Below are 19,578 nucleotides of genomic sequence, written 5' to 3' on the forward strand. Positions count from 1 at the left end.
GATTTACAAACTTAGTCGCACACAGACGATGGGAAATGGTTCATTTTCAGCAGATAAATGCCTCACCTCCTCCAGGCTGAACAGGACTCCTCCGATTGGAGCGCCAAAAGCCACAGACACGCCCACTGCTGCCGCCGCCGACAGCACCTGAGAGAGGACAATGGAACAGGAATTAAAAAATAATAATAACTTGAACACGATAGAAGGAGAAGAAGGAGGCCTATTCTAAAAATGTCTATTTTGGCAACTATAAATTGATTAACTGGGGTTCGTCATTCAATTTCATTCGATTTTTTAACGCCAGATGATCCAGCCTTCTGTTAAAAACCATTTTGTTTTCATTTTGTGTAAAGAAGAGCTTTTTGCGTTTCATTACAGCAGGTGCCTTCAAACCATCCCAAACCACAAAAAAGGTGAATATCCAACTTAAGGCTTTATTTTTCCGCCCTGACCTGCCAAAAGCACATCTGTAGACTGAAAACATCCAGACCCCAGCAGATCTACAGACGTTGTAATTACAGGTGCTTTTTTTTTTTTTTTTGGCTAATCCCAAACAAAGCCCCCTGAAATTTTGAAGTCTGACTTGCCCGAATCATAAAACAGATTTCATTACAGTTAGAAGATCCTTCATATATAACAAAGACTTGGCTGTTTTGGTACTGCCTCTATAGCTAAGTTTTCCATCACAAATTGCAAATCTGTTATCAGCTCACACACTTTATAAAACCTCCACATGCCAGACATGTTGTTTTGCTATCAGTCTTTGCAATGTCACATGATGAGCAAGTTTAAAGTTCAGTTATTAAATGTCATTTTTTAAATGTCATGTGACAGGTGTACTCTTTATCTGTTTTTCTTTTTTTCATCTTGTAAAGCCTCTTGGGAGAAAAAACACACTATTAAGGATGCACTGATCAGAGAATGCCTGATAGAAACTCATTTAGAACAAACAGCGATTTAAGTCAATATAAAACGTTCATTTCAGACTGCAGGAGTGGCAGGGTGGCCTAGTGGTCTGATATGATTTCTTTTAACTGGAGGACAAAAAACAAACAAGCTGCTGGATCCCTACTCGATGCAACTAAGTCTCGTTACCATCGAGACTTGCAGCCTACCTCTCGTCTCTTGGCCTCGTTCTTGCGGTACTTGGTGAACAGGTGGCACAGTATGTTGGCGCAGCAGCAGGCCACGTGGACCAGAGGGCCCTCCTTCCCCAAACTGAGGCCAGAGGAGACGGCTAAAACCAGCGTGATGGTCTTGATGATCAGAGTCCACTTCCCCAGGTAGCCTCGGATGATGAAGCCGCTGAGGATGGTCTTGATCTGATACAGAGAGAAAGAGAGAGAGTTTGTGTGTGCAGGAAGTTTATCGGTTTGTAAAAGAAGCAGGTATCAGATTATGTTTGTGTTTGTGTGTCAGTGTAGAGCAAAAGCAAATCATCAGTCTCACACCCCCCATTAAGAGAAGAGGAAGAGAGAGAGAACAACAGCCTGTCCACAGGTTTCACAATTACATTTATTGTTCCGAGGTTTTTCAGGTAATTGTACAGGTAAGTGCTATATTTGTGGTCAGTAGGAATATGATCGGTTATTACTGTACAAGCTGACTGTACAAGCCATTATTATAGCACTTTCCTTTAGGTTAGGCAGCAACTGCTGCTGGAATAAATCTAACAAGGTCTTGTTGGGATTTTTCTCTGCCAGTGAGCTTTGCAGGTCAGTATGAGGTGAGCTGTCTCTTTTTCCCAGCAGGTACGAGTAGCAGCTCAACATAAAGTTCAATAGGCTGATGGTGATCTAATGCAGAACATGACTCAGTTTGACAAAAGGCTAAATGAAATTAGATGTTGGAATAAGACCTCAAATGTCAAATTTATTACAATTTAAGGCCTAAAACTTTCAAAATTGAATTTAATGTAAACCACTGAATTCGAGACTTTTTAAGGGGATCTGAAAACACCCTGGGACAAAGCTGTTCTCATTAAAATTAAAATGGTAAATTGATGGTGCACAGGCCTGTTGACCATATGCCTGATCAGAGAGCAGGAGAAAGAAGAAGACAGTGTTTTTGTTTGTGTGTGCAGGAAGTAGATGGGTTTGTGTGTGCAACAGGGGGTCAGAATGTGTGTGTGTGTGTGTGTGTGTTGATGTTGTTCGTATATATAAGAGCTGGATCAGTTTGGATGTATTGGCTTACAGAAAGGTTCACCACTTTCATTTCCAGAGTGTAAGCAAACCTTGAGCTTTTCACTTCCACAGAAATAAAGAGAAGAGAGGAGCGAGAGTAAACACTGACGGGGGGGAAAGGAAGGGCAATCTGGGTTTTGAATAAAGTTTTGTCTCAGCTGAAACAGTTTATCTGAGGTGCACAGGCCTGTAGACCACGGTGCTACCGACGCTGACGGGACCCTGAGGATCAAAGTGTTCGGCAAATAGCGCTGGATTTGTCTCAAACCGCACCCTGCTTCAGGAGGTAGAGAACTGCCCAGGGAATCAGACAATTTCTAGAGCTTCCCAGTGTCGAATTCGTTCCAGTTCCTTGGACAGTAAGCCCCCAACAAAATTTCCATGATGCACCGTAAAATATATATACTCACAGGAAATAACACACATTAGTATCGCCTACATCTTTGGCTGAAAGGATATGGACAGGAATAATGCGCCAGCAACAATGCCAAACTTTACTTACAAATATAAGGGAAAACCAACATTTGTGTTAATCCATAAAATTTTGGGATGTATCATGATACAAAATGCATTATGACCCACATACTGTACTGTGAGATCTTTGCCATTAAGCAGCTCTAGTGGAGATACAACAATCAGATTAGCTAATGTTATTGAATGTTAAAGACTAACAAAGTAACAACTGACATGTTCATCTACCCAGTGGCTGAATACCAGTTCGTTATATGTTCATTTGCTACCAACTAAATTAAAGTGAAGTTTGAGACACATCAACTGCTTAAAGCTGGAGTTTTAATTTGGATATAGGTAAATAGATGTATACATGCTGGGAAAAACAAAGAATGAAAATGAACAGCCGGTGGATCATAAATCTGGGGTTAAAGCTAAAGAACAAATAAAAATGTGGACCAGAGTCGAATATAAAAAACAATAACGTATAGCTGACCATAATACCGCTCCAGGAGTTTTACATTAGAAGAAAATCAACCAACACTAAACAGGGGCATACGAGCTCTTCAGGCTTTCACTGTGGCATTAACATTTAAGAATCGTAACAGACAGACAGGACAGAGCATTACCTGAATATAATATTACATGTAATCATACTGTATGCTGCAGTATATCCACAAATCCTGTTCATATCCTGTCTGCGATCAAATATGCAATGCCAAAGAGGAATTAAGAACGGCCAAATGGGATGAAAAATGTACTTTTTGTGCATTTGGAATAGTCTGCATTGTCTGCTTTTTTCTTACCTCTGGTATTCCTGAGCCACATGCGTACGGAGCGAAGGCCCTGACCAGCGTGACGGCCAGGAAAGAGAAGAGCAGAGCCCAGACGATGTACATCAGGTAGTTGACTATGTAGGCAAACGGACCCTGAAAAGGACACAAACACAAACACAGAGATATTAGGTCTCGTCTACTGATTAATACCAGAGCAAAATCCTGTAAACTTGAAATTATGGCTCTACGACGTGCTAAAAAATATAATTGATTTTATTTTGACAGATATTGCGATTGCAACATGAGTCATGCTCCTAATGGGAATGCTTGTTTTTGCATTTTTCATTTTACTGGAGAAAAATATTAAAATGATGGTGATGTGATTTTTGCTGGGAAACATGCATGTTTTCTGACATCTGGAGAACATGATGTGCATGCCGAGGCGTATCCGTAGCACCACAGTACTTACGTAAAGCTGTTTATTGTCCTGTATAAACCCATCACTTTCAACAAAACATCCATGTTTTATTTATTTATGAAGGCATTTCGGTATAAGCACACATATGGAAGTCATCATCATGCCAGTTACAGTAAAACTGGTAAAGCCTTGTGTGTTGTTGTGTGTTGTGACGGATCACCACCAGCAGATGGAGCCAAAGCACCATCAATCAAGTTAGTGACATGAATCACTGACAGAATGTGTGTGTGCGTGACTGTGTGTGTGTGTGATCATGATTGTGCATAAAATATGTAATAAATGCAGTGGAGGCCAAAGTATTTGCAAAAACTAATGTGATTTAAAAAAAAAAACAAACAAACAAAAAAAAACAACAATTAAAAACTGTGGCAGTGAAAAAGACCTTTGCCACACTTAGCTCTATACATTTTTAAAGGATCAATTCACTCAAAATGAAAAAAGAGAAACTGTATGTATCTGTTCCAAATTCATAGATACAGTGGATAGATGCAGTTTGCCCGTGTTCTTTGGCAGAAAATAGTTCCCAGAATTTTTTTACCACTAAGAAAACAAATCAAAACAAAACAAAAAAAAAACTACATCTACACAGTTGACTCTGTCTGTCTCTCTCTCACTGGGAAACTGAAAAGAAATTGGACTTCAAAACTCCTTGATACAAGTTAGAAAAAGTAAAAAGTCTGCCTGTCCCACCTCCGTGGCTCCTGTGATGAGCTCGGCCCAGCTCTTCCACTGCGGGCAGCGGTCCCTCTCCTGGAACGTGGTCTCGTTGGACGTCCAGCAGCAGTGCTCGTGGTTGAACCAGAAGCCGTTGAGACACACTCCTTCCTTCATGTCCGTCAGCCAGTGGGCCGAGATGTCGATGCCGCCGGCGAGAGCGCCTGGGGGACGGGGAGAGACACGAGGTCACGAAACGAGACGGCAAGAGGTGAGATTTAAACGTCCTCTGCTAGATCTGCTGTGAGTTTCAGGCAGCAGAGAGGAAGCTGAAATAAATCTTAAAACCTATAACCCCTGTGTGACTTTCTATATACTTGGTTTTATTTGACAAATGTTTGTGTTTCCTCCTACTAGAATACAAGAATACACGATCCAATACGCTCATTCCCACAAACACAAAACTCTTTTCAGTCCAGTCCAGTGCTGATCACTCCTCTGTTGAGAGACTACACAACAAAATACCTGGACCAGAGGAATATTAATATTAATAAGTTCATTTCTTATCATGGTATCTATTATGAATAGGAATCACTGGTTAAACTGGTGATACAATACAATCACAATATTGATATATGATAATGATATCTCAATGCAGGTGATTCTGTGATTTTAAGATAATCCGCTATGATACATCATGATATCTGTAGCTGGAGAAGAAAGAAAATCCCTTGAAAAGGCAAAATGATTTTCCAAAAAGCAGGAATCAGTCGTGTTGTTCAGTGTTTTAATCTGCAGAGCGACTGCAACGTGAACGTGACACAACAGTTCCAGTAAAAACACCTAAAGGCAGGGAAAAACACACACCTGACAGGAACTGAAATGTGAATCTGTGCAAATGAAGTTGGACACTCAAATATCAATATTTGGCACAAGTGTATTGGTAATGTATCACCAGAGGAAGTATTGCAATATGTTGAAGTGTCGATTTATTGTTCCACCCCTAGTATCTGTGTGTGTGTGTGTGTGTGTGTGTGTGTGTGTGTTACCTGACATGAGCCCCACTAGCAGCATGAGCAGCCATCCGGAGAAGGCGTCGCTGACGCTGTGCAGCAGAGCCACAGTCGACTGTCTGCTCTTACTGGTGATCTGCAGGGACACAGAGGAAACACACTGCGAGTCAAACGGGTTCAAATCCCTGGACAGGGTGGGAAAAAGTAAGAGTGATGTTCTCTTCTTCTCCCACAGCTACAGTCAAGGTACCCTGGGCCAGCAGTTTTCAAAGTGTGGTCCTTGACAGTCTTCAAGGCGGTCCTCAGCAAAATTATGGAGAAAAAAAAAAAACACTAAGGCACTCTGTTAGTTTTTTCCATGCTTGTCTGCACTACCTCCAGACTAATATCCAGCAAGACTTACAGGATTTTGTGTCCTGTACTTTCACCAGCCCCTCGGCAGAGCACCTGTCATACGAGCTGCTCTAGAGCCATGCAGCACTTCCCTCTTCCTTGTAAACTGAGGAACAGTTCAATTTCACTATAATTTGATTCACTACAGTCTCTACAGTCACAATATAAATCAATATAAAGCTGTGCAATGTGATGATAATATTGTGGGATGGGAGAAAAATTCGTTTCTATCGCTGTTGTTGCAAAAGCTGCTTTAGGGCAGAATTTTACGACATCAAGTCAGAGCTCCTAGTCGTCATGAATGTTCCATTACTACAAGCCTGAAGCCTGAAAAACAAACAAACAAACACGGAGGAGTGTGATACAGAACAAAACTACCTGCAACACTCAGATACAGAGCAGGTCCCAGGACAATATGAGGAACTTGTACCTTAAGGAAGGGGGCGGCGGGGGTTACTTCTGTTACTTCTGTCTGACACCGACCAGGAAACGGTACTTTGCTACAACACCGCAGACGGGTTCCCACGTCAGACTCAAACACAACAAATCTACCTCTTACAGAGGAACCATGAGAGGGACAGAAGATTCGAGCTGCATGGAGGGCAAGCAAACCTCACTTCTGTTCAGTGTCACTTCCAATTAAAACAAATTTTTTTCCATCAAATTTACAGAAAACACACTACATCATGATATATACCTTCATAAAGATATGACATGAGAAGATTTTGTCCATATCACAGAGGCCTAAGTCAATGTATGAGTGATCATTTTAAGAATAGTGTCTGTTTGCTGTTTAATGATAACAAACTGGGGTTAAGAGTTTTTAACTACAATTTTCTTTTGCCAAATCTGTACAAAAGGCACCTTTACAACATTCATGCTAAGGATGCACTGATACAAAACCAAGTATGAAAATTTAGTACCGATCAATTTCTTTCACTAAACAGTGTTGATTGGGCAATTCGTTTGGGGTTACTGGAGAAAATAATCGATTTAAGATAAGTTCTTTTAAACAGCATTTGAGAAATACAGGCTTCGGTGTGCCAAGACAGTTTGCTTTTATGTCTGACTTGTTACTTCGGGCTTATGGCATCAGATATTAGTCTCTGATGCTGATACTCCACTTTAGCCAGGTATTAATGTTGGTGCAGCCCTAATTCATTCATACAGTGAGTAGTTTTCAGGTGGGACGCGCTCCAGTCATGATTATACCTTTGACACTCAAGCAGGCATCTTCGAGCTTGATTATAGGTGTGAGCGCTGAGTAAACAGTGCTTTGTGCTAAATAATTATGATTTAGGCCATGTTTTAACAACCATCCACACACACACACACACACACCTCTCTGTGCCGGTCGCGGTCCTTGCTCTTCTCTCGGACCCAGTCGATGGTGTTGAAGTCTTCGTAGGTCCCGACTCCGGGCACCGGGTCCTCCAGCGGGTCCACCAGCTTGGTGGGCCCGTTACCGTTCACACCGGCTGCTCTGCCGCCGACGCCGCTGGTGCCGTATTCATTATAGCCTCCTGGAAGAGAGGGAGAGAGAGGGAGAGAGAGGATGACATAAGAGACACACAATAAAAAAGTCACCAAATCCTCTTAGTGCTTCATTTCAGATGTTTTCTTGGAGCCTTTTCCTCCATGTTGTGCCGTTATGACTCTGATTGTGTAACCAGTGTTCATTTGTTTTCATGTAAATATCTTTTTTCTCACGTTCAGGTGAGATGTCGTCTCAAGACCAGTACTTTTGTGAACATATTATGGATACAGATGCTGAAACAATTAGTCGATTAAACATGAAAATACACGTCAGGAATCCCTTACCTTTTATCGATTACCTGTTTTACCAATTTATCAAGTAAAAAAGCCAAAGACTGTCTGACTCCAGCTTCACTAACATCACAAGCTTGTCTTCCTTTTCTGTGTTCATGTCTTTATTAAACTAATACGTTGGGTTTTTTTGTGCAATCATCAGTTCCAGTGCCAGTGCATGGAGTGATGGATAAGGGTAACAGAAGAATGAACAAATATATCAAGATGTTCGTGTCAATTCACACACACACACACACACACACACACACACACACACACACACACACACACACACAGATAGCGAGCCAATAAACTCCCACGGCGCTTCCCCACACACAAAATTGTTTTGACAGACCACAATATCAGATGGACCCACTCTGACCTGATTTCAGCACATTTCAACAGCGCTTCTTGTCTTGCCGACACGCACACACACACACACACACACACACACACACACACACACACACACAGTCTCCTCTGTCGTAGCATATCCACCTTTTAGCATCTGAATAACAGAAAATACAAAGGGAAAACCTACATCCAGGCCAGCAATGTGATGTATTTTTCTCTCAAACTGAGGTAGCATTTATGTTAATGTTTCAAAATGTCAAATGTTCAAATGTCAAAAGAAAGAGACAGTAATGTACAGTAAGGGTTCAGCACAAATTCAGCCAGGCGAGTAATGAGAGAAAAGTTTCCCTCAGACTTAGATATAAAGCATGCAAAGTAATATTCAAAACACTTTTGTTTCGAATTAATGACACAAAGTTCCTCATTCGATTTCTCTAAATTACACAAGATCGCAGTCACTTGACAAACAGGGTCTCATGTTACTAGAACTGTGACGATGAGGATGATAGGGATGCTTCTGATCAGTTATGTTAAAAAATAGGTATTTTTGGCTTTTGTGGCAAAGAGATTTACGTGAGTATATATGCAGAAATATGAAGTAACAAGGCTGAGAGAGAAAGTGCCTTGAGAAAATGCTGGGAATCGCAGTTACACCATTGTTGCTGAAAAATAATAAGACTGAAAAAACAACCAGAGAAGAGGAGAAGCAGCAGAAAACAATGGAGTAATATCGATGACACTATTTCTGAACAATGCTGTATTGATGAGCACTGAAGACAAAAAAAAACAAAACAAAAAAAAAAACAAAACACAAAGCTAGCTATGAAATCAACTTCAGATTTTCATTTCTCAGCTTGGCCTAAAACAAAAGCGCTTGTACATGTGGCAGAGTCTGAGCTGCCGTCAGCGACTATAAACACACACACACACACACACACATACCCAGGCAACCAATGCAAACACAGATCTGATCTGGAACAGGAAAACGAACAGGAAGCGAAGCCACTTCTGATTCAAGCAGCACACAATAGAGTCCCGGGCCAAATGAGTGGAGTCATTATGGGAGCCAAACAATCGAGCGGGCCAAAATGTGCAGCGTCTTTCATCTGGGCTTTAATGGGAGACATAATAAAAATATGAATGGTGTGGCAGGGCAGGGCAGGGCAGGGCGGGGCGGGGCGGGGGTTCTGCACATGCTTCCTGTCTGCGAGACGAAACAGAAATGTACCGAGCCACAGCGTCCTGCAGCTGGGGTATGTGTATTTATGTGGCGTTCACTGTGTCAAAGTTTCCTCTTATCTTTCAACACTGCTGCACTAGAAAAAAAAAAAAAATCACTTGACCTCATCTTTGTCTATGTTAAATTATAATCTAACTTTGGTGTTGTATAGTACCCTGGGTGTTATGAGCCCACAAGGTGGTGAAATACCCTCATTTGTGGATTCGCAGGGCTGCTAACCCTTAATACTGTGTTTCTATCTCTCCATTCACTTCCATGTCAAAACAGCTCCCAATGTAACACTTTTAGTGCATGAACAAATGCAACAAAACACTTGCACTCATTTTTTTTGTGTGTGAAAGTTTGTGAAACTATCAGGGTGCTTCTTCTTGCAGCAGGTTTATTATCTCAAAGTTTCTGCAGACGCTACCTGCCAGAGCCACGCTCCAATTCAAATAGGCAAATGATAAGAGAGAGAAAAGAGCCGTTTCACAGTCATTCGTGTGCTGCAAGTGTTATTTTGGGACCTGTTTGGCGTTTCTATGGAAGTGAGTGAGACAGATAGTTAACAGTGTTGTGGATTGCACTGTCATATTTCTATTTCTACATGTTTTTTTTTTTTTTTCTCCACATTCTGGTTGGTACAGTGTTGGAGGAAAAAGTTTCTCTGCGCCACAAAAACAAAATGTGTGCTCGGAGGCAGGATCACTTCACATACCTGACGAGTTAGACTGGTTTTAAACATAAATTAGCTCCGAGGATGTTTTTTATTACTCTCCTTCTATCACTGACACACACAAACAAGGAAACCTGTAGGACAATGCAGGTTGTATAAACTGATTTGGGGGAGAAGGTGGTGCTCATAAAAACACACACAGGATCACACTGAAATGCAGTTAAAAAAAAAACAAAAAAAAACACTTGAATCCACACTGTCATATTGAGAGTTTTCCTTTGCATCTACTGAAATTTTATATCAGGATATTTTTCAAAAGAGGAGAAAGAGGAGAAAAATTTTTCCACCCACAAAAGACTCAACAGACCAGAATGCAGTGAAGCCAAAACACACGTCGTGTTTTCAGTGAGAGGCATGTCTGTGATCGCCAAATAATCACATTTCCAATCTGTTTACATGCACATACCACCTTCTTTGGCTGGAGGAAACAAGTTCACACTCATTCTCCGTGGGCTGCTCTGAAGTCGTTCTGGGAAACGCAGGACATCACGCAGATAAGGACAAAAACGAAGAATCAAAGGTGAAGTTCGGCACGTCCCGCGCTTCGCCGCCCCAAACGCTAACCAGCCGCCCTGGAAAGCTCGTCAAGATGCAAAAGCTCAGATACGGAGAAATAATTAATTTCCTGAAAGAGCGCTCTGAGGCTGTTCTAGCTCTTTAGTATGCCGCTGATTAGATGCAGTGTAGGAAGTTCATTTGTTTTGCCCTCTAGCCCCAGTGGCGGAGGAAAACTCAAAATCAACCCACCACCTTAATGCTGATGGTAGGCAGGTGCAGGGCAAACCGCATGATTCATGTTTCTCAGTAAGAGAAGAGCCTTATCCCACAAAGTCCAGCAGAACGTGGCATCAAGAGTTACATTTTCCCAACTTCTGCCATGATGGAGGCACAAATCAGATCCAGAAGATGTATGTAAAGTATCACAGACACCAAATGACAGACAAAAGGCAAAACTTTTGACCAGTTACACCCATCATTCTGCCTTCCAGCTGTGGAAACCTAACTGTTCATCTTCGTTGTCAGTGAGGGAAAAAGAAAAATCTGCACCCCTTTTAGCAAAATCATGACAAATTAAATCAAATTATGTCTTCAGGTTCCTCACAACCTGTCTCCTCCCCTTCATCACAGCCTCCTGATTCTTAATAGAAGTAGTTTTAATTGCCAAACTCAGTAAGTTATCAAAAGCTTTTTCATTTAGATTCGGCTGCTCAGTCTGTTTCATGCAGCAGGTGGCTTTTTTGTGCATTCAGTGTAAATTAAATTCAGACATTCAACGTTTAAGTTGTTTTCTTCTCAAAGAGCAAGGTTTAGACGCATGAGAGAAAAAAAAAAACGTGACTGCACTTAATTTACTGGTTTAAAAATCACTTAACAGCACTGACTGTGAATCTTATGAATCTCAGGGTATGTCAGCTTAAATTTACAGGGGATTTTCCCATTAGCAAAGCAACAGACTGTGAGTGAACTTTGGCCGTACTTCACTACAGCCAAAACACAGGCTCCATAAACTAAAGCCTTGAGAAAATGCAACCATTAAAGCTCACGGAACCCAAATACACCGAGCAAAACAAAGAAAAGCCTCAACAAATATACAGGAATCTGCTGGTTTCAAACAAAGGGGTCATTGCAAGTCACGGACAGCTGACATGAACACAACTTACAGACACGTATACACACATTTTCAAGCCAAGAAGCAACAAAACACAACAACTAAGGATATCAGTTATGACCTACAATAAAAAAATAAAAAAAACACAGGGACAAATCAATCTCTGTGACCCCAAACATTCACAAAGGGATGAAACACACCGATATAAAACACAGAGATAAGAGCAGCATTGGAATTTATCATTTAGCTGTTGCTGGTGACCTTTCCATCAAAATATGCCGCAGCTGCACAAACACACACACACACACACAGAAAAATAATGCCCTCATGTGCATGCATGAACGCAGAGGGAGCATTACATGAGGATCATTAACCACATGACTCAGTGGGTGATTGATTGTAAATGATCTTAATAGGTAACCGACCCAGTGCCACGACTAAGAGCAAAGATGCGTGGCCATGTTCGCTTTAAAACTCAGACACATGAATGACGACATGCACCTGCACACACACACACACACACACACACACACACACACACACACACACACACACACACACACACACACACACCCCAGAAAAGTCACTGTTGGCTGCAGTGATTAAGTTAAAGAAATGTTTGAAACTGTTTTCCCACTACAACTAAGTCAAGACAGGACACAGAAAAAAGCAACAACAACCAAACAAACAACTCATGCTATGCCACTGTGCTGTAAACTCCTTCCCAGTCACCTCATTCCCAGTCTCAAACTCACCATTTTCCACCAGTTCCTCCTCAACCAGCCTCTGGCTCCAGTACTCCCAGTCCATCTCTCATTCCCAGTCCCACACACCCACAGAGTGTCCACAGTCAGAGCCACATCTCAAACTGGAAACCCCTTCCCTCATGGACTCGACACAGCCCTCCCTCATTGGCTGACAAGCTCAGGAGAAATGAGTAACCATTGGCTAATGTTTCTGGGAAGTAAACGACGAGCTGCTCAGCTGGTGGGAACTCGGCTTTTTAAGTGCTGAGGGTGGCTGCTAGTGCGCTCTGATTGGCTGAGCTGCTTGGGGGGGGGGGGGGGGGGGGGGGGGGGGGGGGGGGGCAGTGTGGGATTGGCTGACATGGGAAGCTGCTTTAAAAGGAAAAAAAAAAAAAGGAGGTCGTGTGTTGATGAGGTCTTTGACCCCTTGAAGTCCTGCAGGACCGTGGAAGCTGTCAGGAAGGTATGCAGGACTGTGTGACAGGAGCGGAGGTCAATTCAATTCAGGAAATGTAGTCCCTTTACTTTTTAAAGGCTTCACACGCTGTTTTACCACTGGTTTTTCTATCACTTCTCCATGAAGTTTTGCTTAATTTTAATTACCAAAAGGCTACATGACACTGTATATGAGCGTTTCTAGGACAAAGAGGTGTAGATCTACCTACTGTATTATTTCCTCATTTTTGTAATTGGAGTCCAAGCTGAAATACAATCTGCAAATAGTCTGACAAAGAGTGTGGATAGTATTTACTCACAGAGATAAAATAAGCTACTTTCAACTTTGTTCACCAGACTGAGACAAACTGATGCATGAGCACGCAAAACAGAAATGATTCCAACCTCTGCCACTTTTAATATTATTATTATTATCATGATTTCTTAAATTGTTCGGTCAGTCTTTAACAGATTTGATGCTGCTATAGTCTCAAGCATGAAAACTGTCAATGTTTTTCAGTTTTTTGAGAAGGACAAACTCAAACATTAACACACACAGAGTTTACAGTTTCAAGAGTTTGGCTCCAAATTGAGATGCCTGCAATTTAAAGAAGGTAAACCTCATTACATTAAACAAAATGTAAAACAAACACATTAAAAACAAGCACTGTGAACACAGTAGGTGCCACATATCCTTGGTTATAAGTGAAAACACTTTTAGAGACTGGGTCCTCCACATTTTTGAGTTACTGCCCGATGAACTTCAGGCAATGATTTTTTCCTCCCACCAAATGCATTTTAAACTGCACTTCTTCATTTTTAATTCCTTGAATTGAGAGTTTTGACCCCGTTTTGACCCTGTGAGCCCTGTGTTGCCTTGCTAGCTGTCAAAAGACAAAAGAGCTGGGTTAAACACTCTGAGACACACACACACACACACACACACACACTGCGGTGCATTTTAGCAGAGAGAGAGCTAGACCAGAGTCAAATACTTTCCTCGTACAAAACCACCTCTCCATAGCTGGTGCTGATACTGGCAAGCCTAGACAGCAGAAATTATTCTACCCTTTACTTCCTGTGCCGTGGCTCTGTTTGCTTGGAAAAAATGTGAAAAAGCCACCGTCACACACTCAAGAGAGGTCGTACAAAGAAGAATGACCTCATTTGACTTTACAGTAAAGACGGTGAAAGCCTGTTCATCTGGCCGTTGAGGGTGACACAACCCCATTAATGACATAAATTAATTCAGATCATGGGAGCTGCCGTGTTTCTGCACTGCACCTCCCACCTGTCAATCAAACAGTGTGGGTGGGACTAGTGTATTTCCTGTTGATGGAGTTTCTTTGGTGGTGGCGGCTATCTCTGCACATGCTACCTACTAGTGATGGGGAAATGAACAAATATTGGTTCTGTTACAAATCCCTTTGTGTGTGTGTGTGTGTGTGTGTGTGTGTGTGTGTGTGTAAAACCACCATCCTGACCATGAAACAATATTTTGTCTTCACTTAAGGCATAGTTTTTAGTTTATTGGAAGAGGAGAAATCACAGCAGCTTAGAATCCCAGTTTTCCATCATCCAGCTTTTAAAAAAAGATGTAATCCAAAATCAAAGGACATCTTAAGATACTTAGAGTCACAATACTGAATTGCCACCCAAGTATTGTGACTCGTCCCGTCCCTACTAAATATCCACTTTGTCATCTACACATGCCAAACAAACCTCTGCTGCTGCAGCTTTAAAACGTAAAATGCATCACTGCTTTTGTGGCATCAGACAGCGGGTGTTTACAACAGCGAATGGAAAGGCAGGCTACAGGCTGAATCACAAGAGCAAACACAGACACACTCTACGGCCACGGGCAGATTAAGCCCGGCTAGATTCTCAATATGCAATATGCAAAGTGATCCATCTGGGTGTTAGCGCTGCTACAGGAAGTGGGTCAACAACATCTGAGTCCCTGGAAAAACGCCGCCCATTTCCAGCAAGACAAGTCATCAGAGAGAGAGAGGGAGATGTGCTGAGCTCAGCCCTCACTGTGTGTGTGTGTGTGTCTATGTGTGTGTGTGTGTGTGTGTGTGTGTGTGTCCGAGGGGGGGGTAGAGCTGGCTAAAATATCACATTTCCACAGAATAACAACAGATCTCTATGTGCCGTCTTAAAGATCTCGCTGGAAAACTCTGGAAACTTGGACACACTTCCTTCGTCATATGACCACTGGGACTTCTGCCAGTACTACAGCGTGTCATCTATTGTGGGATGACTTACACACACACACACACACACACACACACACGAAGAAAGGCAGACAGAAAGACACACACACACACACAGACACACACTTTGTTTTTGTCATCGTATTCTCAGTTCCTGCCAGAAAGAGACGACAAGCGGTTGAACTTTGACCTCCTGAGGTCTTGTTGCCATGGGAACGGACAGCGTGACCCCCGGCGAGGCTTTTGACGAACACGAAGGCCGCGCAAGAGCAGGGCCGGAGTCATCTGCTGTCAGTGCTCTGGCCGAGCCCGAATTTTAATCCGTATTTATTGGGTAATAAAGAAACGAGAGGAAATGCAATAAAGCAGGAATGTGAGTTTCTACAGGACATTAGATTAACTTCGACGTCGGCGGGATGAAATCTGCCATGTGAGGGACAGGAGCTTTCCAATAGGCAGGACGTGATGCAACTGTCCTTTGTGCCATAAAACTAGAGAAAGAGCCTTCATAAAAACCTGACTTGGATATTATCAAAGGACAAGGAAATGGCTGAGGTAAACTGCCATAATGATATCAAAGGGGGGCACCTGTAGCTGCTTTATTCAATTGGATCCACAACACCTCCAATAACTGGCACCCCTTAAACACAACTATTACATTACACTGGCAATGCACCTACACTGAGCCAGCGAATATTGTGAAAGTGAATTCGGCCTGCACAAATGTTAAAAACTCATCCAAACGTAGCACCAAAGTTAAAGCTGAGAGGACATCCGGAGTTAATTTAGGCACTCAGATCTAGATAACTTTCGAGGCTTCTGCCTGACCCAAAATTTAATCAAGCAAAGAGAACAGCTGAAGACTAACTTTCCAGGGGCGGCCCTCTGACTTTATGATATCAGTTCAGAACAAAAACACAAATTGTAAAAAACATAAACCCTTTGATACGATGCAAAACCGAACCACGAAGAAAAAAAAACCCTTCAATACACATTACGCCGCGCAAAATCGTTCTCTAATTTTTGTTTGTTATTAATAGTCTGAGTAGACTAATGTTACTTTTGCAAATAAGACAAAATATAGAGAATACTAGAAGTGGTCGTCTTCTTTTTCTCCCTACCAGCAAAACAAAACCGAACCATAATACCAAAATACAAGCTGAACCGTGACCCATTACACCCCTGACACAAATGCAAATCTGTTTTAATATGGTTATTCACCATGCCATATAATATGACTCTGTAAAACCTGTGTGCTTGTTTGTGTTGATGATGAGCAGGCCACCTCCTGCTAGACCCTGCCTGTTTGTCAAATGCTTTCTGGGTAAGATTACAGCGCCCACAACATCTTGTCCGGTTGATTTCCAGCCTCACACTCGCTCTCAGAAAGAGCAGGCTAATGCAACCTGCTTTAAAAAAAAAACCAAGCCAAACAAACCCACGCAGGCTGAGTATGTAATTAATAAACAATGACTAGTACGAGGTCTCTTTTATTGGCATCTGCTGAGTCATCGATTGCTTGAGTCACCTAAAGCTTTAGGTGAGCAGGATTATGACCACGGGGTTGCCAGTTTGAGTCTCCTAATCAGCTCGGAAAAACACATTTAGGGAAGAGAATAAGCACAAACATTTTTAACAGTAGCTAGGCCGAACTCAACAGGTGAAAAACTGCATCCACTGCGTCGTTTTTCCCCCTGACCCCATTTCAGCACAAAGCAGCAGTTGTCAGATTTGGAAAATCTCCCAACAGCCAAACAGCAGGTGAGTCTTTCAGCTCGCCAAATCTGGCTTTTCATCGGCTTTTGTGTTTCATTCATGCTCCGATCGACTGTCCCTTTACTCCTATCGCCATTCAGTCAGCGCTTTTCTATTTTATCTCCTCCTCCTCCTCCCCTTTTATCCCCTTCTTCCGCTCCTTCCTGCTCCACACAATCACCACACATGACCCGGTGAAGTAAACACAGCTGTATAAAACTATCCTCGCTGTACCAAACTCCAAGTGACTCACTCCTGGTCAATCATTAGTTCCTGTGTTCACCTGACGCAGCCTCGGGTCTAACAGTATTAAAACAGCAGCAAGGATAATTAACAGTGATCTTCGTTTGTAGATCATTTTTAAAACCACAGTGATAAAGCGCTTTGCAGAGGAGGTAAACACACCATCAACCATAAACTCAACTCATAAAAAGAGGAGATCAAGAAACGTTAATAGGTCATCACATGAAAGCAGGTTTATAAGGCGAGTTGTAAAAAGTGATTTAAAGGGCGATGCTGATTTTAAAAGGCCAGGTTCCTGAGGCTAACTGACCCAGATCAATCTAATTTCCAAGTGCCTCCCTGTTGAAACAGCATCGGGCTCCAATCTGGCTTGAATGTCGCTAAAGGGTCTGCGATAAAGCTCGCCGCCCGGCCCATCTGTCTGTCCCTGACTCGGTTTAGGACAGAAGGACAGCAGTGGACGGGATACGCCTGTCAAGCATATTTTACACATAAAAAAACACAACATTGAAATGGAACTGAGCATTATCATGGTTGTAATTCCTTTCAAGAGTTAAAAGAATCTCCAATTTCACACTTTGTGAGAGTCTAAATATGCCTACTTTAGAAAATAGTTTTGACACAGAGGGACTCATGAGCATGGAACATGAGCCTGTTCTGAAAATGTGGCTAAAAATGACAGCTTTCATCTCCCATAACTTGTTTTAACCAGCCACCTGTCCCACATGGTGATATGACCCTTGAAAGTTTTCTCCAAATGCACTTTTTTTTTTTAAATAATTATTTTTTAAAATTCAAAAAGAATTCACAAACCTTCGTGCCTGAAAGTTTGTGAACTGTGAATGTGTTATGTAAATGTGTTATGGACCAGCTTTTTTTTTTCTTATCCCATTCAAACCAAAAGTTGAATCGTAATGTAGCTACAACTGCTTGTGTCAGCAGCCACTTTGCAGCAAATCAGCTCATCTCAATCTCCTGCCTGTGGAGCGCTTTGACATTTGGAGTGGGAAGTCAAGTGGTGTCAACAACCAAACACTTGAAAACGTCGACCCATCCAAATATTTTAAGGACATCAGTTGAGCAGCATCAGGAACAGGGGGAAATCAGTGTGAATGGTGTGTACAAGTTTAACACTGATGAACTGTTACCACATTTTGGGACATTAGCATATTTACCACAATAAACAAGACCATCACTCAGATCGCCAGCCTCTTACTGCATTATATCATGAGGTAGTGGGCTGGATTTAGCTAGAAATCTGCTGCAGTGCACAAAATGGGAAACGTTTTTAATGTCCAGCTTTATTGCGTATTTTCAACGACATGCAGCACCTTTAACAACAAGTTCTGTTTTGGGTCAAATTTGCTCTGTTGCCTATGTTGAGTTTGAACATTTTAAGCCGAACGTTCTCAAAGTGCGGCCTACAAGCCAGTGCCGGCCCTCGGAGACGTTTCTGGTGGCTCGTGATGAGTTCAGATGACACGATGAAATGCATGCGTCATATCTGGCTCGGTTCCTGTACAGTTTTAAACCAAACTACAATATACTTTACTTTTAAGATGGGTGAAACTGCATTCCCTGGGCTAAGCTGTCAAGTTAGGAATGGCCGTTAGCCTGTCAGCAAGATGGAGGAGCTGGGTTCAACGCACAAAAAATGAGGAGAAAAGTGACATATCTAATCTGAAGGCTGATTAATGCAACGTACATTTAATCTGCACAATGTCATTATGATACCGATGATAAAATATACGACAACTTCACAGGCGAGGAGCGCACAACTAAACTTGAGCAACTTCAAAGATAATGTCACAAATCTGTTTTAGCCTCATTAACTATAGAATGTGTTTATTTTACATTGCTGGCTGCAAAAAAATTCAAAAGCATCAATTTTATTCATGCACATCTGTCATTAAAACATCAAAAAATGGACAAATGGGATTTTTTTTCTCCGCCAGAAAACACAACATACATTTCTCACATGATTCCCAGTTGGCATGAATGGGCTATTAAAGAAAAGCTTTGCTCTGGAATTATTTTGTGCTTCGTCTGATCCTGGGCGGCCCTCGATCCAACGTTGGGTCCCTAAATTGGCCCTCAGTCATCAAAACTTTAAGAACCACTGTTTTAGGTGTTCAACTGATGCTTTCATCCCAAGCAGCAAATGGTTATTCTCACTGATAAACTGATTTTTTAAATGACTCGATTAATCATTTATATTAAGTGTCAAAAATAATGACAGGTGCTCATAGGCAGTCTAAAAAGATGCCTTAAAATTGCTTCCTCCGTCTGACCAGCAGCCAAAAAAAAAAAAAAAAAAAAAAAACCCAAGTATTAATTTTGTGATGATATGAACAGAGAAATGGATGACTGTCTGAGCATCTTTGTTATCTTAGTGAGGATGCAATCAGAAAAATGATTAAAACCATTAATTACCGAAATTTTAACCAATTAATCTTCTGTCCGCTGCCTCAGCGCTGCTTTTATCGACCCAGACTGAGGCTGCTGC

The 19,578-nt window shown here is 41.9% G+C and overlaps 1 protein-coding gene across 6 annotated transcripts in view; it reads right to left on the bottom strand.

The window, feature by feature from the left end:
- Window positions 1-19,578, bottom strand: part of clcn5b (chloride channel, voltage-sensitive 5b) — a 50,097-nt gene that overhangs the window by 14,127 nt on the left and 16,392 nt on the right. For 5 of the 6 annotated variants that reach the window (XM_030075645.1, XM_030075644.1, XM_030075643.1 and 2 more), the window contains exons 3-8: window positions 7,292-7,473; window positions 5,594-5,693; window positions 4,581-4,768; window positions 3,443-3,565; window positions 1,116-1,322; window positions 67-147 (exon numbers count right to left, since the gene is read on the bottom strand). In XM_030075645.1, coding sequence (XP_029931505.1) covers window positions 67-147; window positions 1,116-1,322; window positions 3,443-3,565; window positions 4,581-4,768; window positions 5,594-5,693; window positions 7,292-7,473 — 881 coding nt within the window. Of the gene's footprint in view, window positions 1-66; window positions 148-1,115; window positions 1,323-3,442; window positions 3,566-4,580; window positions 4,769-5,593; window positions 5,694-7,291; window positions 7,474-12,432; window positions 12,636-19,578 lie in introns of those variants that run through there. The other variant, XM_030075646.1, reaches the window with a different exon arrangement.

The sequence above is a fragment of the Myripristis murdjan genome, chromosome 18 (genome assembly GCF_902150065.1).
Source record: "Myripristis murdjan chromosome 18, fMyrMur1.1, whole genome shotgun sequence".
NCBI lineage: Eukaryota > Metazoa > Chordata > Actinopteri > Holocentriformes > Holocentridae > Myripristis > Myripristis murdjan.